The 23,697-nt window shown below is 35.3% G+C and overlaps 1 protein-coding gene across 1 annotated transcript in view; it reads left to right on the top strand.

Moving 5' to 3' along the window:
• The window catches only part of CAPZA1 (capping actin protein of muscle Z-line subunit alpha 1), a 43,912-nt gene extending 20,628 nt beyond the window's left edge, over positions 1-23,284 (top strand). The window contains exons 2-10 of the mRNA XM_065906989.1: positions 4,936-4,999; positions 7,100-7,151; positions 8,342-8,405; positions 12,981-13,187; positions 14,925-15,004; positions 15,590-15,668; positions 18,533-18,604; positions 20,651-20,713; positions 21,651-23,284. Of these exons, the coding sequence (XP_065763061.1) occupies positions 4,936-4,999; positions 7,100-7,151; positions 8,342-8,405; positions 12,981-13,187; positions 14,925-15,004; positions 15,590-15,668; positions 18,533-18,604; positions 20,651-20,713; positions 21,651-21,791 (822 nt within the window). The 3' untranslated portion in view covers positions 21,792-23,284. The remainder of the gene's footprint in view (positions 1-4,935; positions 5,000-7,099; positions 7,152-8,341; positions 8,406-12,980; positions 13,188-14,924; positions 15,005-15,589; positions 15,669-18,532; positions 18,605-20,650; positions 20,714-21,650) is intronic.
• The last annotated feature ends 413 nt before the right edge of the window (positions 23,285-23,697 follow it).

Genomic DNA, 23,697 nt, shown 5'->3' with positions numbered 1-23,697 from the left:
TATCTTTACTATTTCGTGTTTACATAGAAATTGAGGGGGTTTTGTTGTTTTTTGTTTGTTTGTTTGTTTTTGACTGCACCATGTGGCATGTCACATCTTACTTCCCTGACCAGGAATCAAACCCTGCCCCGTGCAGTGGAAACACAGAGTCCTAACCATTGGATCTCCAGAGAATTCCCCAAAATTGAATTTTTATTTATGTGGCTTCTGAGTATTGTGTGTATGTGCTCAGTCACTTCAGTAGTGCCTCTCTGCGACCCTATGGACTGTAGCCCACTGGCTCATTTGTCCGTGGGATTCTCCAGGTGAGAATACTGTAGTGGGTTGCCATGCCTTCCTCCAGGGGATCTTCCTGACCCAGGGATCCAAGCTGCATCTGCCACGTCTCCTGCATTGCAGGCAGATTTTTTACTACTGGGCCACTAGGGAAGCCCTTATATGTATTATATTAGATATTAAAACTTAAAAGAGTTTTTCAAGCAACTCATTTTATCATAATGATAATAAAAATTTATTGCATTTTGACATAAATGATTAGTATACATCTGTATTTTTTAAAACCTTTATTTTTGAAAATGCAAAAAGAATCTGTGGAAAAAAATAATGTTGTTTTATATTATACATATCTTTAAAATATCTCCATTCAGTTTGTCGAGCTATGTTGTCTTAGTTTGTACCTACTGTTCCCTCTGCATGGAATGCTCTCCTTGGTATCTACTCGTCCTCCAATCCAGCTGAAACACCATTGCCTTCGAAAGTCACCCCAAGCCCTGCTTAAATACATATGTAGAGTTGACAGCATTGACAGCATCTTTGTGTTTCACTGTGCCTTTTAATACTTGCTATATTACTGTCTAGGTGACAGATGCCTTGAGGACAGCGACAGTGTCTTACTCAGTATTTAATCTTTATTTACTGACTCTTCCTAGCTCTTCAGTAAATGTTAAATGGATAAACAGCTGCTTTTTTACATGCAGTGTAAGTTTCTCCATTATCCAAATCACTTTTTCAATTATGGCATTTCCATCAAATTTTGTAACTTGAAAATTTGTAGGTAACTTCAGAAATATGAGTAATGTGAATTTTCAGTTTGGTAACTTCTATTTTTATATATTCAAACATTAATACGTAGTATGTAAAATATGGCTGTAGCTTTATATTCTTTTAAGGGAAGTTGCTTTTGGGGTAGCATATGAATGTATTTTTGAATTGCACGCACTTAATTTTTCTTGACTGAGGGGAGTTTCTTAATTATGTAAGTATTATGGGAAATGCACCTTGACAGAAAGACCATAGCTGCTCAACAGACTTAGCACAAATAGGCTAAAAAAATAGGTTTGCTTTTCAAAATAGGTTTGCTAATTTTTTTTTTTTGGTTTGCTAATTTCTTAAGTAAGTGATTGATAACAACAGTTAACAAGTACAGTAATATGATTAAGTACACTTGCAAAGCATATATACACAATTGGAAATCCATATTAGAACTGTTAGTCCTGTATAGTGTAATTCTCATGAGTTGAGAAGCACTTCTTACTTCCTTATTAGAAACTCATATCTTTTTATTGTTGTTGCTTAGTTAATATAAGAGCTTTATGGAGTATTTCCTCTTAATCTCCACCAGTTTTCATCAGTTTTCATCACAGGGTATCTACCATTACTCTGCAACATCAGAGTTCTGAAACTGTATGTGCATAAAAATAGCTGAAGGAGTTTGTATTATGGATTCCTCAACCCTGCTTCCAGATGGTCAATATACAAGTTTGTCTTCTAAGTCTTAAAGATACAGAGAGTTTTATAGCTCAGAGAAGTTCTGCAGATCTCCTAATCTCTTTTAGGAGTTGGATTATTATGAGGAAATTCAGAACCAAAAAAAGTTAGCAAAGTTTCCAGAATCACAAATCTAGTTAGTTAATGGGCCAACAGATCCCAGTAATTAGAATCAAGGGTTTTCATTCTGCCTTGCTGCATGAGTCAGTCAGCCTTTCTTGCCTGAAAAGATAAGTTTAGTTATGAAGCAGCTTTTCTTTTACTCTTTTTAGAATAAGAGCAAAATCATATATAAGATCTTCCATATAAACCTAGGGATGCTAAAGTTGTAAACTATTTCCGTCTTTTTCAAATTCTCAACCCCAGTTTTATTTTCCAAAGACTCAGTGTCTTTTTTCTCTGCCTTAAGAATGGTTTGACTTTGGTAACTTTAATTTTATTTTAATCAACAGGAACTTAAAGTTGTTTGAAGGAAATGGAAGAAATCAACAGAGTATGCCTAACTGGAAAGTAGAGCTCAGTTTATTGTTAGGTATACATGTTCCTCTTTGCCCCTTGTCAGTAAGTTGAATCAGCTTTATATTCATCACATGAGATATTAGGGAATTTTTAGTAGCCTCATAGTGTGTGAGAATTATATGAGAGACCCTTTGAGGTCAGTCCTATTTCATTGCTAACATCATTATTACACTTACACATTATTACACACTTACACATATATAGATAGCATTAAATGATACTCCAGATTATTGGATGGTTTTCTTTCTATTATATAGGTTCTTACATTCTTTGTATTTCACGTTTTACTTGTTGAGAGATGAGAGGTTGATTTCTATAGCAGATTAAATACACGGTTTTACCTTACCTTTTATGCCAAAACTTTTTAAATGAAAATGTAGGGAAAAAATGGAATGGGAAGAGGCATAAATTAGTAATAGTTTAAATTAGTAAGCATGTCATCAGTGGACCAAAGTTTGTTTTTATTAGCATTTTTTAAAAAATAATACAATGTTAATTTTTTATTCATATTATTTTTAAAATTTTGTTTATTTTATTTGTCTGTGCTGGGTCTTCATTGCTGCACGCAGGATTTCTCTGATTGCAGTAAGCAGGGTAGGGGGCTACTCTCCAGCTGCAGTGTGCAGGCTTCACATTGCAGTGGTTTCTCTTGATGCAAAACACAGACTCTGGGGCACGGGCTCAGTAGTTGTGGTGCATAGGCTTAGTTGCCTTGTGGCATGGGGAATCTTCCAGGGCCAGGGATTGAACCCTTGTCCCCTACATTGGCAGGCAGATTCTTAACCACTATTCCACCAGAGAGGTCCTTAAGCAGTTCTTAATAAAAAGTGAAATGGTTCAAAAACATGAAAAAAATAAGATCAGAGGAAACCCAAAACACATTGAAGAAGAAAACTGTTGTGGAAGTAGGGGCTTTTCTGGAGAACATCAATTTAAGGAGAAAGAAGGGAAGAACTCCGAACAACTTTGGAATGGATTAGTTGCAGAATTGGTCTCTAAGCTTTCTGGACCACACGGCGACTCCTCTCATTCCCATTTGGGCTAAGCTGCAGACGATAGCCGGAGAAGGCAATGGCACCCCACTCCAGTACTCTTGCCTAGAAAATCCCATGGATGGAGAAGCCTGGTAGGCTGCAGGCCATGGGGTCACAGTCGGACATGACTGAGCGACTTTACTTTCACTTTTCACTTTCATGCATTGGAGAAGGAAATGGCAACCCACTCCAGTGTTCTTGCCTGGAGAATCCCCGGGGACGGGGGAGCCTGGTGGGTTGCCGTTTATGGGGTCGCAGAGTTGGGCACGACTGAAGCGACTTGGCAGCAGCAGCAGCAGACAATAGCATTAGCCCTCAGAATAGAGCATTGAGAATGAGCTTTGGGAGCATAGAGTCAGGGCAGTGCCCCAGGTAGCCTATGACCATAGGATGCTCACTCAGAAGATAATCTGCTCACACATTCTCAGCAGCAAGTCTACTGTTTCCCTCCCCTACAGTCGAGGAGATAAACTGCTGCTAAACAGAACAGGCAAACTAAAATAAATCCAAAGAGAAGCAACAGTACCATGAAAGAGAAGTACAAAAATCAACAGTATATCTAAGGAAACAGTCCATAGAACAAGACTTTAAGTATAGTTAATATCCTCAAGGAGACACAAGATATTATTGCACGCGCGCACGCGCACACACACACACACACACACACGTCTTGGAAGTTAGAATTGAATAGCAAAGTGGGCACAACTGACGAGCATGCTAATGAGGTGGAAAATGCAGCTGAGGAATTCTCCCTACACCAGGCATAAAATGACAGAAAAGATAAAACATAGGAGAAAAAATTAGATATGCAGGTTAGATTCTAACATTTCAGCATCCATCTCTAATCAGAGTCCTAGTAACAGACTGGCAGTAGTGGGCAGGAGAGAAATTTAGAATAAATAATAGAATAAATATTTTCCACAGCATTCTTTAGGACGTTTAGTGTTGAATAGTCTAGGTGACAAGAATCATCTTTGTCTTGCTTATAAAATTAGTGACATTGCTTACGTTTCATCATTATTGAGTATGCTATAGAACTTTGGTAGATAACCCTTTATAAAGTTAAGTAAGTTTATTCTCTTCCAACTATAAACTAGTAGTTTTGTTGTTGTATTATGATATTTGAATGGGTATTGAATTTTTTTTTCCAGCATGAGGTAAGATGATCACAGGGTTTTGCTTCTTTAATTTGTAAGTTACATTGATTTATTAGTATTGAATCATCGTTGTATTGGGATAAACACCATAAACATAAATTGGTATAAAACCAATTTGCTGATGTTTATTTAGTTTTGCTTAAGGGTTTATAAATAGGATTGTAGCTTTCTCTTTGTGACTATAGTATATCTTGACCAAAATTGATTTTTCAGCTTTTTAAAAAGAAAAATTCAGAAGTAAAGCAGCATGTATATCCCCAAATTAGAACATATCTGTATGGATAATAAACACTTTTGAGATGTCTTGTGAAAGGAGAATCTGAAGGCTGCTAACCAGTAAGATTTAAACGAAATTATATTTCAAGGGATGTGATAAAAATTTTGTTGTCTGTTCATTCCTTCCCATCTTATATGCTACTCTTCATAATTCTTTTACTGTAAATTTTATTTCTCTTTAGGTACGCATAGCTGCTAAATTTATCACTCATGCACCCCCAGGGGAATTCAATGAAGTGTTCAATGGTGAGTAAAGATTAGTACTTAGTTATTTCAGACCCTCTTTAATCACTTACAAGCACTTATTGAATGTTTGCCGTCTCTCTTAATCCTTACAACATTATAACTATAGCTAAGGAAATCAGAATTCAAAGAGGTTAACATAACTTATCCAATATCACCCTATCACCCAGCTGGTAAGTGTCAGAGCAGGGATTTAAACCCAAGTCTGCATCAAAAGCATGCTCTTAAGACCCCAATACATTAGGATACCTATCTTATGTGAGAAAAGATTTAAAGTAGTTCAGTATTGATCAATGTAGAAACTATTAAATTTCATAGTTATCTATCATTATAAATCATAGCTTAAATCTCTTCAGTGCTTTTACTCAAGAAGTGCCATCGTTTTTACTCAAGAAGTGCCATCGTTTAGGACACTTTTTAGAGCCATTGGGGCAGAACTGACTGTATCGGGGAAGCTTGTTAAATATACAGATTCCGGTGTTGTCATCCTCCTACGATTCGTTAGATCTGGGTTGGAATGGGTAATCTGCTTTATCAGGTCCTTCAGGTGATTCTGAGTCACAGCCAATTTGAAAACCACTATTCCAATATATTTACAACCTTCCATACTATTTACTGTCTTAACACAGCTTACAGAATAAAAAATGTAAATGAGGCAATATAGCTATATTAATGTCAATCATCATAATCCCATTTTAAGTTATAAACCGATTTATCTTAAAATTCCCCTTAAGTGAAATTATAATCTTTGTGCATCTTGTTTCAGTTTAGCAAGCATTTATTTTGAAATTCTACTTTTACATTAAAAGGTTACCTCCTTAGTTAGGGGAACTGTATAATGTTCATCTGCACCTGGCTCAGAGCTCCACAAATTGTGGAACAATCAATAATCTCCACTGATAAAATTAATGATGCAGAAGAAAAACAAGTAGGAGAAATATGAATGTTATTTACAAAGAGTAAAATAGCACAAAAGAAGTAAATCAAGACATTCTTCTTTATAGACTTGTTTTGAATATTTGAGCACTAACGAGGAAAACAAATGCAGCCTTTCTTTGCCTAGTCTGTCTTCCATATTGACCAAGTGTAAATTGTCAACAACAGAGCTTTTAGAAATTCTCCTACAACTTGAACTTTATACAGCTGATTAGCTCAGATAAATTCTTGACTTATTAATTAGTGGCCTTTTTAAAACAAGTACCTTGTTTTATTTCTGACAATTGAATGTACTTTATAGGAATATCATGAGAATAATTGATACCAAAGCATTAGATTAAGAATTGGCAAGCTACTTATGACATGACGGCTGGTTTTTATTGGTATGCTGCACATTGAGCTCTGCCAGCCCCTTCTTTAAGAAGCTCTGAGAGTCAATTGCCTTTGCCTTATCATCAGTCTTCTCTCTTGGCAGACTACAGTGCATGTGTTCACAAAGAATCATATTGAAAACACACACACACACATACACACTTGGAGTTAATTCTTGGTAGTTTCTTAGTAACAAGGACCCTCTACATATTGAACACAAAGAGTGTTCACAAAGAGTCATATTGAACACACACACACACACACACTTGGAGTTAATTCTTGTTAGTTTCTTAGTAACAAGGACCCTCCTCTTCCAAAGGAAAAGTGACTGGACTCTTGACACACAGCTTTTTGAAAAGATTATAGGCCCTGCACTAGATGCTCCGAGCAAAGTATGTTTAGCAATTTCGGTGCCACTGACTGAGTTGTGCCCAGCTCTTTTGATCTGTTACAGAAAAGCCTACAATTTATCTATTTTACAAGGATTCTTTAGATATAAATTATCAAGTCCTAACTTTAAGTTTCTATAAACCATGTTTTTCATTTGCTATATCAAACTCCTTGAGAATTTATTGTTGTATTATTATATCACAAATCTATGCAAATCTGTGAACATTATTAGCATCTGTTTGTGTATGTACATTTTTAGAATTTCAACATATATAGTATATCCATACCTAATCTTGCAAAGCCTGATTTTCTAGAAATCTAATCTAGAAATCTGCTAAAATTTCTCAAGTTTGCCTTCTATTGAACATTTGAATTTTAACATCTTTAACATTGTTTCCTCCTCAGATGTCCGGCTACTACTTAATAATGATAATCTCCTCAGGGAAGGGGCGGCACAGTACGTATCTTTCTAAACCCACTTAATTGTTATTGTAATATTGGGTAAACCATGTTGATGATAAACTAGTACCCTGAAAACAGTTTAAAATACTTCAAAATAAAGCAGTTTTATTTTGTTTTTTTGTTTTTTAGTTGTTCCCCCCCCCCCCGCTTTGGAGAAAGCTTATTCCCTCCAAACATTATTTCTTTAAAGTTTATTATGTATGGTCTTATTTTTATTTTTACTCAGATATTTTTTCTGCTCAACAGAATTTAATGTTAGCTATTACACTTTCTTCTGTAGTTCTTTTTGTTCATGCTGCATATTTTTTTTTTATAACTGTCAGTTGTAGAAAAATTAGACTGGTACTGAGAAGTGATGATGTTTCTCACATTGCCAAGAATAGCAGATACTGAGAAGGTACCTTAATAGAGTTAACCAAAGAATAATTACATGATTATTCTATCCAATCATTGATTGAGAATATCATTTTCATTTTGTCCTTGTCCTCAAAAACATTAAATTGGTGGTTGGTTGGCTGATTTTCTTGTCTGTTTTAAATCTTAAACACTATCTAGCTTTTAGGGCCTCCAGTTCTCTGGTTTTATCACTACTCTGCTTTACTCTTCAGTACAAAGTACTCTTTCAGTTACTGTCTATCCACCTGGCCCACAATTCCTTTGTAAATAGAAAATCAGAGTTGGATAATGACTGAGCAGAGGTGGGGTGGGGAGATGGAACAAGTTTTTTGTTTTTCTTTTTTTTGATGCAGAGCAACAAATAATTGTTATAAAGGCATTTGGTGTGATATATAATTGGTTTAGATTTTAGCTGTAGAAAATATTTTAAGAACTGCTGCTTGGGAAATAATCTTCTGCCCTGTCTAATACTGTTTTTTTTTTTTTTTAATCCGTTTTAGGACCAGATTCTGCAAACCTAAAATTTGCACAGAATCACTATAATTTCTGTCATGAATGATACCCCAGTTACATATTCTTTTTCACTGTTTTGTAAACTACCTTCCCCCACCCCCCATTGTGGCATATGGCATGCAGGATTGTAGTTCCCCAAGGGCTCGAACCCATGCGCCCTGCAGTGGAAGCATGGAGTCCTAACCACTGGACTGCCAGGGAATTCCCTGAACTACCTTTTATACTTATTTATATATAATTCTTTTCTCTCCCTCTTCTTCCTTTTAAAAAAAACAGTGCGTTTGCCCAGTATAACATGGATCAGTTCACGCCTGTGAAGATAGAAGGATATGAAGATCAGGTAATAGTTATTTCTGTTAGATATACTGTGCCTGGAAGGTAGTAGAAATACTGTAAAACAGATGTCTGAAGGTAAGATGCTGAGTAACTTCATGTCTTAGCTTTTGTAAATATTCTACATACTAGGAAATTCTTCCTCCCTCTGAAAATAGGAGTTTATTTGGAGAGAGAATTGTCCCTAACAAAAGAACAATACAAGTAAAAGGAATTAAGTTTTACACAAGCTTTCCAGCTGTCCCTAATTCTCCTTGGTAAGAATAACAGAAGACAGTATATTTAATAAGAAAACAAGGATTCCTCTTCAGATACAGGAACAAAGTAAATACATATTCCCCTTTTTTCCCACAGTTATTAACATTACATGACAGGGCTTTTCAGATTCATTAATGTACACTTCAAAGGTAGTATGGCATCAAATAGCAGATGCCTTTTCACAATCTGAATCCCCTTTGAACCCACAAGTCCAAAGAATTTATCTTAGGAAATAAGTATGTAAGTGTAAAAAAGATTATTTGAAGCAAGGTTATGATAAAAATTGGGAACAGTCTAAATGTCCAACATTAAATTAAATATCTGTAGGCCAAAATCCTATGTAACCATTAAAAACTGATAGAAATATTGAACTGGGAATATGTTTATGATATATTAAGCTAAAACATGAAGCAGCATGTAGTGTTGTGCTAGTTTATTTTTTAAATAAGTATTTAAATGAACAGTTGTATTAAAATTTGCATCTTAAATTCTGTGAAAGGTACATCTTACTTTATGTACCATTAAGAAAGTGAAAATACTGTCAAATTATGACAGTTTTAAGATGCTGTCACTATATGATGCATCCCATTTTATGAGATGTTAAATCATGAGGGGAATGTATGCATCTTAAGACTCAGAAATAAAAGTAATAAGAAAGAAAAGAAATAAAGTAGTATATAGATGTGCATAGAAATTGAAATGTGGGAAAATACATACCAAAATGTTAACTCTCTATGTTGGGATCACAGGATTACTGTAATTTGTTTTGTTGTTTGTTTTGGTTTATATTTGTGCTTATCTTTTTCAATGAAAATAGATTAATTGCAAGTATAAAAGACAAGAAAATACTGGTTTTTTTACTTTACAAGTATAGTTTACAAGTTTTTTTTACTTTACAAGTATTTACTTTATACTTTACAAGTATAAAGACAAGAAAAATAAATGTTACTATTTCTTACAGTTGATATTATATACTTTACTAATAATGGCAGAATTATTGAAATAATAAATAAGGTTTCTTTGCAGATACATTATATAAGAACATTCCCATATACATGTGGTAGCCAGCTTAAAAATGTAGTCAAAAAGAGATCACATTCTTAGCCACAACAATGCATTACCTAGACTTAAAAGGAAAATATGGAAAGACATTTGAGTTAATAAAGTAGATGCCATTACTGCATATAATAGGAAATCGGCTGCAATGGGTTAACTTAATAGAGACTTTCTGTCACTTAAGAAGTCCAGAGGTAATATTTAGGGATGTTATGGCAGCTCCCTCCTGGAGGAGGGCATGGCAACCCACTCCAGTATTCTTGCCTGGAGAATCCTCTGGACAGAAGAGCCTGGTAGACTGTAGTCCATATGGTCGCACAGAGTTGGATATGACTGAAGCAACTTAGCATGCATGCATGCACACACAGCACCTCCATATCATCAGAGACCCAAGTTGCTTCTAGATCTCTCTTGTGCCATCCTTATGTATGGTTTTCATTATTGTGTTCTCAAGATAGCTGATCCATCTCTGCACTCTGAATCCAAGTTCCAGGAAGGAAGAAGGAGGAAGATGCAAGAGGTGCTATTGGCTGTTCCAGAAGCAACTTCCACTGATAAATTATTGCCAGAATGCATATCACTTTATCATTTTGAGAAGTGTTGTCTTTTTAGTTGGACTTACTGCCTTGAAAAACCTTTAAGGTTCTGTTAGTAGGGAAAAGGGAGAAGAATGGATATTGGATAGAATTTAGCAAGAGTCTGTCATGCAGTTTATATGTACCTACCCCCACACATTTTAATCAGAGAAATAAATGGAAAATTAAATAGACTTACATGCCACATTTCAGAAAAATATAAATAATATGGAAAGTTTATCTGAATAAGAAATATAAATAATATGGGAAGCTTTTTCAAATAGATTCCATACAATTCCTATGAAAATTGTAATAGACCATACAGGATTGTTCTGATCAAGAACAACAACGAAGGTAGATTAATGCCAGCAAACATAAAGACATAAAGAAATGATAGTAGAGCTTTAGTCGAAGTACTGTAAAACAGAAAAGGAAATAATTGATTTAATGTGTAAGATTAACCTTAATTTTGATTTCCAAAGCCAGCTGTATACATAGATTAATTCCAAATGTAGTTTTTTAAATGTTTATTTGCTTATTTTTGGCTGTAATGGGTCGTCATTGCTGTGCCAGGGCTTTCTCTAGTTGCGGCAAGTGGGGACTACTGTCTAGGTGCAGTGTGTCGGCTTCTTGTGGCTTCTCTGGGTTTGGAGCACAGGCTCTGGGCACTTGGGCTTCAGTAATTGTGGCACACGGGCTTAGTTGCCCTGAGGCATGTGGGACCTTCCTGGACCACTAGACCACTAGGGAATCCTAAAGGTTAACTAATTTTTAAACATAAAAGTTTAGTAGGAAATGACAAGAGATTCATAACTTTAGTAATGATGAAACATTTAAAAAGTTATAAAAGAAAGTATTTTTTACTTCTACAAAATAAAAAAGTTTTAAAAATTTAAAAGGGAAAAAATACATATCTTAAACATAATAAAAAGGTTATTCAAGTACCCTAGGATGATGTCAAGAGTTCAGTAGATAAATGAGCAACAAATAAGAACCAGCTGAACTCAACTGGAAAATACAAAGCAAACTTTAAAAGTGTTAGATCACCCACTAATAGTAATTAAGAAAGTACAAATTAAAATTTTAATATGAATATGTTTGCCTTTGAGTTACAAAAGTTGTAAAATTATAATGAGAAAGCTTTATGAAGGTAAGGAAATTGTTTTATGTATGGTTCCTACTGTCATAAACAAGGTTTTTTAAAGATAGGCTGGTGATACGGATAGAAATCTCAAGAGCAGGAATTCTTTTCAAATAATTTTCTTTTTTTAAAGGAGACTTTATTTTTAAATAGTGACTGTGTCAGAAAACAAATATAAGTTAGGGGGAAATATGTGGAATTCAAAACCCAGGCAAAAGGATAATCTCCCTATAGTTCAACTAGAAAAAGACTCAGAAAAGTGGGCAAAGGTTAGGTACAAATAGTTCACCAAAGTGGAAATACAAAAGACCTCTTTTTTTAAGGGGAAAAGAAACACAGGTTAAGATTTCTACTGATGATGAGCTTGTAACTTGGTACAACATTCTGTGATAGAGGGCAGTTTGTCAGTCTTTATCAAAATTATGAATGTGTTTACCCTTCACCCAGTTGTCCTGTTTCAGGGAATTTATAGCACAGGTTTGCTTGGCACATGTACATAACTTGTACATAAAAGGACATTTGTCACAGTATTGTTCATAACAGCAAAAGATTAGAAACTACCCAAGCTATCCATTAATAGGAGACTGGTTGAATAAATTTTTGTATATCTATACAATGGAATCATACATGGCTGTAACAAAAAAACAAGGAAGTTCCATAAGCACTAATATGGAAAGATTGCCTAGATACAGCAAATTTAAAAAGAGAAAGTACAGTATAGTTTTCTAGTCTTCGTTTAAAAGAAAGGGATAGAGAATTAGAATACATTTGTATTCATTAAAAAAGAAAAGAAACACCAAAAGAATCATCTAAATCAGAAGTTGGCAAATTTTTTCTGTAAAGAGTTAGAGAGTAAATATTTCAGCCTTGTGGGAAAGAGTCAGCCTAGACTACTCAGCACTGCTACTTTGGCAGGAAAGCAGCCATAGACAATACAAAAAAAAAAAAAAATCAAGCGGGGCTGTATTCAACAAACTTTATTTACAAAAACAAATGGCACCTCATACATAGCTTGCCAAAGACAACTCTTGCTCTAAATTAATAAAATCAGTTACCTTTGTGGGGAAGGGGGAATATGTTGGGAATTTGGTGAATGGTAGATAAAGATGAGAAAAAGATTTCACTATATATTAATTTTTTTTTTACTTTTGAATCATATGATTGATTATATTACCTATTTTAAATGCTAAGTGTAATGACTGGAAGAAATTCATGAAATATGTGAAAAAGAAATGCAGAAGTGTACTTTTAAGTTTTTATTACAGCTATGTGTGTATGCATAGGTTGTATATTAATTGTATAGGTTGTATATTATAGAAACCAAAATATGAAGGATATTGTTAGGATGGGGAAATGTCAGTTTAGAGTTGACTTACCCCAAAGATCATATTTTTATAAAAATAAAAATACAGGTTGATTGAAAAATTTATGAAAGAGCATCATCTAACTAAATGAAGAGTTAATCACCTCTAGAATTTTTGTTTGTTTTGTAAAATGTAACAAGAACTGTCTTTTTTTACAGTTACTTAATTCTATAATTTTTCTTTGAAAGGTCTTAATTACAGAACACGGTGACCTGGGTAATAGCAGATTTTTAGATCCAAGAAACAAAATTTCCTTTAAGTTTGATCACTTACGGAAAGAAGCAAGTGACCCCCAGCCAGAAGAAGTAGACGGAGGTCTGAAGTCTTGGAGAGAATCCTGTGACAGTGCTTTAAGGGCCTATGTGAAAGATCATTATTCCAACGGCTTCTGTACTGTTAAGTATCTGCCTGCTTCATTATTAGCGCTTTATTTCTTATATTTACCTTATCATTTGGAGGCTTTGGCCAACCACAGACATCTCTTCTTAGTTACAGTTTCTTCTGCATTTTATTCCCTAAATTGTTTTTGAAAGGAGTATAAAAGGTACATTTTATATAGAAAATTCTTTCTTAAAATCCCAGTGCATAAAAATTTTATTTATTTATTTATTTTTAATTTTTTGGCCATGCTACAATACTTGCAAGATCTTAGTTCTCCCACCAGGGATTGAACCCAGACCACGCCAGTGAAAGCACCAAGTCCTAACTACTGGACCACCAGGGAGTTCCCTAGTGCATAAAAATTTTAAATCTCAGGGAATCCTATTTCAAATTTGTCTTATTTAAGAAATGGCCTTACACTCACCGAAAAGAACTTTTTACAAAGCTACTTCTGCATAAGTGATTTAATTGGATAGTCAAAACTATTTGAACCAAACAGCTCTTTAGAAATCAAAGGTAATTTTAACTTTCTTTTAATATCTTTTGATGGGAAAAAAAGATAAATTTTGGTTCTAACAATTTTCCCTTTGTAAAATTGTGACTTTTTTAAGAAAAATGTTGGTTAGATTATTAATGCATAATGCTGTACATAAATGCTGGTTATCATTATGTTTTTTTTCCTTAATTCTTTTGTTTTTAAATAATAGAAAAAATACACTATGATAGATAAGCACAGAACTCAGTTTGAACCTGTGAGTTTGGGTTCTACCTTAGCCACTTTCTGAATGACCTTGGGCAAGAAGCTCTATGAACTTCAATTTTATCATTTAAATGTAATAATAATGTGTTTCACTGTATTTATTAGAGCAAAAGGAAAATAAATATAAAAATGTTTTGTAGACTGTAAAAAAGGCTTTTGTTGTTTCTTTTCCTTGGTGATCACGTTTTTGTTCGTTTCTCCTACATTAAGGAACAGTTGCTGTTTCTAACTCCTAGCTGGACATCTCCATCTGAACTTTCCAATCTGTTAATGACACCAGTCTTTCTCTAGTCATCCAAGCATGCCTTCCTTTCTCTTGCCCTTCATTTGCAATATATTGCCAGAATTTTGACTGTACTTCTGCATCCTTATATTCATTGATAGGACCCTAATTTACTGCCAAATTAATTCTGTGGCCTCCTAACTTTGAACTTTTCTCAGGTTTTACCCTGTATGGCAATATTGATTATTCTCCCAAAATAACAGTTCTGGTCATGTTGTTTTGGTTTCTGTCCACTGCATGTAGAATAAAGTCCAGTCTTCTTAACCTTACACCTACTACCACATGACTTAAGTCTAATCCTGTGTTATCTCCCACAGTTCCACTTCACACACATCCTCTGACCTGACAGAACTAATCACCATTTAGTCATTCGTGGATCAGCCCTCTATTTCCTCCCTGAACTGCTTATTCATCTTTATTCTCCATCTCTCCTTATCACAATCTCAGCTGTCTTGTAAGGCCCATTCTAACTGGCACCTCTATTGTACCCTAAACCAGAAGCAGCATTTCCTTCTGTATTCATTGTCTGCCCTAGACCTTACCATGTGGTTTGTGTTCCTATTCCATGGATTCTTGTGAGTGTGTAAACTCATCCTGTTTGACTCTTCATCTCCCCCAAGGATTTAGCACATTGCTTTTGTATAGTGTTTGTTGCTTAAATATATTTTCAAGAATCTAACTTCTTTTTTTTTTTTTTTTTAACAATAGGTTTATGCTAAAACTATAGATGGGCAACAGACCATTATTGCATGTATTGAAAGCCACCAGTTTCAGCCTAAAAACTTTTGGTAAGAAAGTAGATAGTCTCTTCTTTTTTAATCTATATGTTTATATAGAAAAGAAACCAAACCAGCAGATGAGACTTGGTTTTCTAATCTAACTAGATTAGAATAAGTTATTTGTCCCCTACTTCAGAGTGAGGCATTTGGATGTGATCATTGAGATTTCTTTTAATTCTAAGATTTTATAATTTATCTTTTAAATATTGCTGTTACATTGAGTGAAAATAAGTGATTAATAAAGTACCCTGTGGAAAGTCTGAGTTTTACTTGGGTTTGTTTAATAATATTTGAGTTATTGCATAACTCAGCGGCCTATCCATGTGTTTGTGGGAAAAGGTTCCCATGAGCAGAATAGGCGTGGTTTTCTACTCCAAGATAAAAAGAATGAAAAGTGAAAGTCAAATAACTTAGGGAAAGCTTATGATTAGGCCACTTGGATACAAAACTTATATTTGAGTGGCTAGAGCCTTGGATTTATCAAACTGGAAATGACTTGTTTCTTTTTTCTTCTTTCCCAAATTCTCTGCCTCAGTGTCAGACCACCTCTTTCTTACCTGCTAATTCTACAGTTGTGTGTGTGTGTTTTCATAGGAATGGTCGCTGGAGATCAGAATGGAAGTTCACCATCACACCACCTACAGCCCAGGTCGTTGGAGTACTTAAGATTCAGGTGAGATCTCAGTATGTTAGTAGGCCATGTTAAAACATCACATCTTTAAAGCAAACATGCAAGTTGATATTTTCTCTGACATTAGAAATAAGGAACTACATGTAGGTGAAAGGGAGCTAGATGGTAGAAACAGAGGTCTCCATCCTGGGGAAGTACTGTAGTTAAACAGAGCTCTTCTGGGTTGATAAAGGAAGTAATGTGACATATACTGTTTGCTTGTTATTTTTCTCTTTCAAAAATAACCTAAGTATGGCTGATTCGTGACAATGTATGACAAAACCCACTGAAATATTGTGAAGTAATTGGCCTCCAACTAATAAAATAAAATTAAAAAAAAAAATAACCTAAGATCTTCCCAGGAATTACCAAATAATAGTTCTAGAAAAGAAGAAAATAACTAGTTATTAAGAAATGACTATAGAGCCGCTACTGTAACTTAAGAGTTTTTTATGTAGTTCATTTAAATGTGTACATGTATTTGCTAACTCTTAGCTCTGAAGAAAGCTTCATAAATGGACTTATTTTATTTATTTATTTACATTTATAGTTATGATAGATTTTCAACCAAATAAATAAAACAGGAATAGAGAGAATGGCCAAGTGTGATTAACCAAGCAGAGTATGGTTCTAATGCTGGTGTCGGGACATGCAGATGAATAAGGAGCTTATTACCTCATTTGATACGTAGCTAGACTGAAGTCTTCTGATCCTAACAAATTTGATTTTCAAAATTCATGGTGATTTAATTCCTGAGCCCAACTAACTCTAAAGTTAGATTAAACAGTTACTGATAACTAAGAAGGTCAATACCTAATTTAGCTGTATTACAACTCTTGCTTTAATAACAGTTAGCAAGTGTTGCCTTTTTTAATGGTATAATTTAATCAAAACATACATACATGGTAGATGTCATCTATAATCACTTTTTTCGTACGTACCTATTATTTCCTGCTACAAGTAGCTGCACCTCTCTTCTTGGGAGATTTTCCTAACTGCAGGAGCATGCCCAACTCAGCTAAGGCAAGCTGGAAGTGTTACCTCCACAGCTCTGGCACAGCCCTTAGCGCCATTCAAAAGTTGTCGGGAAATATGCCAGCTTCTTCACCGCTCAGGTGGGACAGCCCTAAAGCACGTTCTGCAGAGTCTTTCAAAATCCCGTGCCTGGTAGCTGTGACGTGCTCATTAGTGCACCTGATACTTCTTGCCTTCTGTATCTCACTTCCTCAGTCCTTACTTGTGCTTGCTTCCGGAGACGACCTCCGAAATAAACTATTAACTCTCAGATCTTTATCCTGGGGTCTGCTGCTGGGGGAACCCAACCTAAGATAATATATTGTTCTATATCTGTTGACTATGTCTATGCTCTAGACTTCCTGTAAGTATGGCATCAGCATTATTAACCTGGCAGCTTACTATAAATTTACACAAGGAAATTTATTTTCCTTCTAGAAGGAAATAAATTACTTGTGTTTCAGTTTTGCCAAGGCAAACCTGTAAACTAAGAGAACACATCACAAGTTTCTGATGAAACATTTACAATAGGACCCAGTACCCAGACCTCATTTAAATCTTTTTTTTTTTTCCTTTTTCTTTTTCTTTAATGAATGAGTCTGTGCATTTTATTGTAATTATTTTTTGGCCACACCGTGCCACAGGTGGGACTTAGTTCCCTGACCAGGGATCACGCTCATGCCCCCTGTACTAGGAGCATAGAGTCTTAACCACTGGACCACCAGGGAAGTCCAGGACTTCATCTATAGCTTTTAACCACAGGCTCTCTGATCACACTTTGAGGAAAGGCTTATTCATTTATGTCTTTTAAAAATCAGAGTGAGAGTTATTTGGACATGTCATTAGGATATTTAACCCTTGGTTATTCTACAAGCAAAAGGATAGCTCCAGGAAGACAATTTCTAAGGATTGAAGTTGATGATAGTCATGTTGAAATTTTTATTAGCAGATGAAACCTAGAAAAGGTTTTGTTAATTTTGGTGACTATGACTGAACCTGTCTTGTAAATTGCTAAAACTTCCCTAACCTTACATCTAGTTGAATGGTTAGCCTGTCTCTTGGATAGCCCTCTTTCTTGCTAATTGTTATAATTGTAGTATCCACTTTGCCTTACATCCTCAGGACTGCCTTTTTAAAGGAAAAAAAAAAAAAAACTTAATTTTATATTGGCGTATAGCTGATTAACAGTGTTGTGATAGTTTCAGGTATACAACTGAAGGGACTCAGCCATACATATACATGTATCCATTCCCCCCCAAACTCCCCTTCCATCCAGGCTGCCACATAACACTGAACAGAGTTCCCTGTGCTATGCAGTAGGGTCAGGACTGCTTTTGTCTTACTTATTTTTGTAGCCTGATTTACCAATAGAATGTTTGTTTTTCAATCCTCTCTTTAATCCTCAGTTTCCTGCACCTGGTCAGATCTGCTTAATCAAAACTGATGATATTATAAATGGAGAGATGTGTAAAAGATTAGGACCCATTAAAATTTCTTGGTTTTCACAGAGAAAAACTAATGTTAAATGACTTCATTTTAATTATTTCAATACTTTTCAGAGTGTAATCTTATTTATGATCTTTCTGTTCACAGTGCCAAGCACAGTGTCTGGAATGCAATAAGCACATAGTAAATGTTTTTTAACTAATAATCAGTTTTTCCTACTAAGTAAAGAGAGTTCTTAAATTTAAGTGTTCTGTGAATTTTAAGCACCATTGTAAATTACCATTGGCCATATTAATTGTTTGCTCAGAGTTGGTGAGATTGGGGGTGGCTAAAGGCATGGCTTTGTGCTCTAAGCAGTAAGTTTCTATGTGCTCTAAGCACTTACATTTCTTAACTTTCTCTCACAGGTTCACTATTACGAAGATGGCAATGTTCAGCTGGTTAGTCATAAAGACGTACAGGATGCAGTAACTGTTTCGGTGAGTGTGGAATATTTAATATATGTCTCACTTGTGTCTTGTTTTTCTTTTAAAAAATTAGATCTTTTGATCCTGAGTATTGATTCTGCCACTAGAAATGTAGGTTGTTTTTATTGCTTTAATTTTGGCAGAGTTTTTTTTAAGAACTTTATAAAAGACTTTTTAAAAAAATTTTTATTGAACATAGTTGATTTATAATGTGTTTCATGTATATAGCAAAGTTACTCATATACACACACACACACATATGTATGTGTGTGTGTGTGTGTGTATATATATATATGGATTTCTGTCTCAACTCAGAGGTTAAAGCGTCTGCCTGCAATGTGGGAGACCTGGGTTAGATCCCTGGGTTGGGAAGAGCCCCTGGAGAAGGAAATGGCACCCCACTCCAGTATTCTTGCCTGGAGAATCCCATGGGCGGAGGAACCTGGTGGACACACACACATACATATACACACCTACATATATTCTTTTTTAGATTCTTTTCCATTATAGGTTATTAAAAGATACTGAGTATAATTCCCTGTGCTACTCAGTAGGTCCTTATTTTTGGCAGCTTATACTTGTTAGTATATAACCAACCAGTTTTGTTGGTTAGTTGATGATAGTTCACAGACCTTGACTGAGAATAGTGATAATGGCTTTAAAGAATTCATGCTGCTTTTTCTTTCTCTCTTGTGAGGTTTGCTCAAGGACAGTAATACCTTCAATCGATAAATACCAGGAGGAAGGAAAGTTTGCCAAGCTAAACCCTATAGGATTTATCATTCATATATTCATATCATTAGAGAAACTGAACATTTTTAGGAATGTTCAATAATAGTATTGTGCACTATATCTGGAAGGAAGGGACATAATTTTTTGTGCATTTATAGTACTTCTTAATATTCCTAGAAATTACTGAGTGCTCTCCAATAGCTTTTGTTTATGTGTGTTATATCTGTCTGCCTTAGTAGAAATTAAAACTGAGGAATGTTAAAAGTATATATTTATTAATTAAAAAATAACAGGGATTTCCCTGGTGCTCCAGTGGTTAAGACTCCATGCTTCCACTGCAGGAGGCCTGAGTTCAATCCCTTGTTGGGGAACTGAGATCCCTGGTGTGGCCAAAAAAAATCTAAAGCAAAATATAGCATTAACAAACCCATTACTTCTTAACTTCACTTTCATGAAAAACAGCTGTATTTTTCTGAGTTAAAAAAAAGTTAGTGAAAAGAGTATCATTAATTTACATTTTCACAAAGTGTGTAATGTCTAACTGATAAAAGACAACTGGATTCTCATATGTGCTTCACACATTAGCCCTCAAAAAGTAATGACGTCACACATTACGTAGCTTCTATGAAACTACATGCACACACATGAGAGTAAAAAAGGCAAGTAACTAGGTCTTAGTATTATTACGAATAAAAAGTAGTTTTGACTCTTTTGAAAGAATCTTGGGGCGCTGCCCTAGACATTAAATCTCACCCTCTCTAATTCTGTTTACTTAAAATTGTGAAAGGAAGAGTGAGATTAAATTCATTTTGTACCCAAATCATGTAAAGCAAAATGTGATTGGTTGTGTTATCATCATAAGTAGCAAATAGAGGACCTTATGAACTTAGAAGATATGATTGATATGTCTGAGGGTATTGTTTATATCATCTTAAACCAGAGATATTGTCAAGGCATAAAAATTTCAAGACATTTTGTTGTCTTTTGAGAATACTGTGGTAGATTGGAAAGAAATATGGGTTGTTGTGATGAGGACCTGGATTTAGATCCCATCTTTATGATTCAAAGGCTGTATAATTTTGTTCATTATTTGAAAGAATTCTGTTTTCTTATCTGCAAAATGGAGGTGGCAATAATAACATCTACTTCACAGGGTTGTTTTGAAAATCAAAGAAGATAATGTGCACAGGAAAACTTGAAAAACAAAATTGTTATACAAATGTTAGTTAAGATGGACTTACTTTTTAGTATCTTTTTTATTCACTGCTTACTGAATTTTATTCACTGCTTAAGATTTTTAAAAATTCTTATTTTTCCCTCCATTAGAATGAAGCCCAGACTGCCAAGGAGTTTATTAAAATCATAGAGCATGCAGAAAATGAGTATCAGGTAAGATGACTTGAAATGGTTATTTATAGATCTATATAGATTTTGCTTTTAACACGTTCTGTTACACTTCTCTATCCTTTGAACATAAATATACATAATTATTCAGTGATACTAAGTATGGAGACTTTGCAGACCTTGCAACTTTGCATTCTGCTTACAGTCAAGGTTTTGGCATTGGAAGGTACTGCAAATATATCCCCCATTACCCCAAAGCAGAGCATTCCTATGAAACCTTTCCAAGGCCAAGTGGTGTAAAGGGGAGAAGCAATTACCTTAGAACACGTCTTGCTATCAGATGCACAGAATGATTGAGATACTCCTCAGATCCTCACAGACACAGTTCACAGCTCTGGCTTGCTTGATGCTGAAATGCTGAGTGTAGTTCCCAAGGAAGGAGCTTGGTGGGACCACTGTTACTGCTCAGGGTGCACCCTGTCCCTATAGCAGCCTCACTGCCAAACAAATGCTGAACACTAGTTTGGTTTTTTTTTTTTTTGCTTTGCTAAAAGCAAAGTGAAAGTGGTAGTTGCTCAGTGGTGACCGACTCTGCAACCCCATGGACTACAGCCTGCCAGGCTCCTTTATCCATGGAATTCTCCAGGCAGGAATACTGGAGTGGGTTGCCATTCCCTTCTCCAGGGGATCTTTCCAGCCCAGGAATTGAACCCAGGTCTCTTCCTTTGCAGGCAGATTTGCTACCTCTCTACCATCTGAGCTACCAGGGAAGCAAAGTGAAGTATAGCAAACTTTGGAAAAGCAGGGGATTACCTCTATAGCCCTAGTTTAAGAAATAATACAGGTGGGCTTCTTAACCTGCTTCAGAGATTGGAGAGGTGCTCACTAGAAATCTTCTAGCCTGTAAGTCCTTAGGGGACTCAAGCATGCCCTTTCACTACATCTAGTTTTTGTTCAACTTATTTTCAATTATCTATTACAGACAGCAATTAGTGAAAACTATCAAACAATGTCAGACACCACATTCAAAGCCTTGCGCCGGCAACTTCCTGTTACCCGCACCAAAGTCGACTGGAACAAGATACTCAGCTACAAGATTGGCAAAGAAATGCAGAATGCTTAAAGGCTGAATGTAGGATTCTTCAGTACATGGAAAGAAAGGATTCAACGTATGGTCATATGATAAATAAGTGATTTATAAACAAGAGTGATATTTTGCTAGGGCTTTCAAAGTTAACAGGTTTTCTAGCCTAATGGAATACTGTTGAACCTAGAGCATTGTCTTGATTCTTTTGTGTTTTCTGCCTTGTAATTTTGTTTTCACTATATCTACTTGTAAATCTTTTTTTTTTTTTTTTTTTTTTAATTCTGCCACATTTAATGATGGAGAGAGATATCTACCCTGGAGTCATTTTACTGTTTAGAAAATTTTCCTAGCCATGAAGCCCTGTTACTGACATAGACAGGTAATATATTCAGTACTTTTCTACCCCATCCTTCAAAGTACTTCTGGTGTTCAGTGGTTTTTACTGGTTGACCAACAGCTAAAGAGGCTATGCTGCAAACTGTAGCTGAATGGAAGACACATTCATCCTTCTCCCTCCAGTTGCTTTGATCATCATTTATAACATCTCATAACGGTAGTTTCATATGTTTGGATTGGGGCTTTTCAGGTCCATTTTGGAGGCCAAGGAAGTTTTCTGGAAATTCCATCATAACCAGCTTCTCTGGGGAAGTTGTTTTTAAATCCAAAGACTTGAACCACATTCCCTACATGAACATGTTTGCTTTTTTTCCCCTTCCCTCATTGTCTCCTTCCCACCTAGTACCATTATAGTTATAGACAAGTGCATTTTTAGAAGAGTGTTATCCATTATAAATATTACTGTTTTTTTAATATTCGAAAACTGCTGACATACTAGGGGTATAGTAGAGTATAAAACTTGAAGAAATGCAGATGTTGAAGGAATAATAGGTATCTTGTGCTTTAATACTTTGTGGCAGGATTGTACTATAAGCGAATGAATCAAACAGCTATGTTCATCACAAACAAAAAACTAAAAATGAACCAAAGTGAAAAGGATAACTTTCAGGCAGTATCTTTCTATTGTAACCTGTTATTTAAGGGAATACTAGTGATTTGTTCTAAATAGGATGTAAAACTTACTCCAAATTACTCTTCCTCAGTCCTGCCTGCCAACTCAAATATAACTGTGATATAGCAACCCTTCCCAGGTTTATTGGCAGGTACAGGTGTGATCTCAGAATACACAGGTGACATAGATATGATATGACAACTGGTAATGGTGGATTCATTTACATTGTTTACACTTCTACGACCAGGCCTTAAGGGAAGGTCAGTTTTTTAAAAACCAAGTAGTGTCTTCCTCCAAATACACGTCAAAAAAGAAGGGTATTTGTGTTTCGGCTTTGTTTTTGCTGAGTAATACAGTCAAGCAAGAGTTTATTTTTAAGTGACCCATTGATTTGTGTAAGCATTTTTGTTTATTTCAAATAAAATATATTTGTATTACTTGTCATTCATACTATCCATCCATACTACACTATCCTCTGTATCAGGTAGTCCGATAGAAATACACCTGTTTTGTTCTTAAATTGTCTGAGTCTCTCCTTTTTGAGCCATCTCTTCAGCCTTTGTTCTCAGGGTAAGATGTGGAATTGCTCTTATTTATAAGAATGTTCAGGGTTTCAACTACTGTAGATTCAGTGACTATTCAAAGACCAGCTTTTTTTTTAATTTTGTGGCAATGACTTGCAAACCTTCGTTCCCCAACCAGGGATTGAACCTGTGCCCCCTGTGTTGGGAGCAAGCAATCTTAACCACTGGACCACCAGAGAAGTACCCCCCCCCCTTTTTTTTTTTTAAGTTTCAGGAATTTCTCTATGGATCATACTGCTTTACCGTCAGTGGCTATTGGTGTTTTCAAAGGTTTTTATTTAGGGTTTTCCATTTCTGTCAGAAAAATCTAGTTATCTTCTCTACCTGTCATTCAGAAATCAAGGCCCAA

The sequence above is a fragment of the Muntiacus reevesi genome, chromosome 1 (genome assembly GCF_963930625.1).
Source record: "Muntiacus reevesi chromosome 1, mMunRee1.1, whole genome shotgun sequence".
Classification (NCBI taxonomy): Eukaryota; Metazoa; Chordata; class Mammalia; order Artiodactyla; family Cervidae; genus Muntiacus; species Muntiacus reevesi.
The sequence above is the reverse complement of the archived record's forward strand: the minus strand, read 5'-3'. Positions and strand labels throughout refer to the sequence as shown.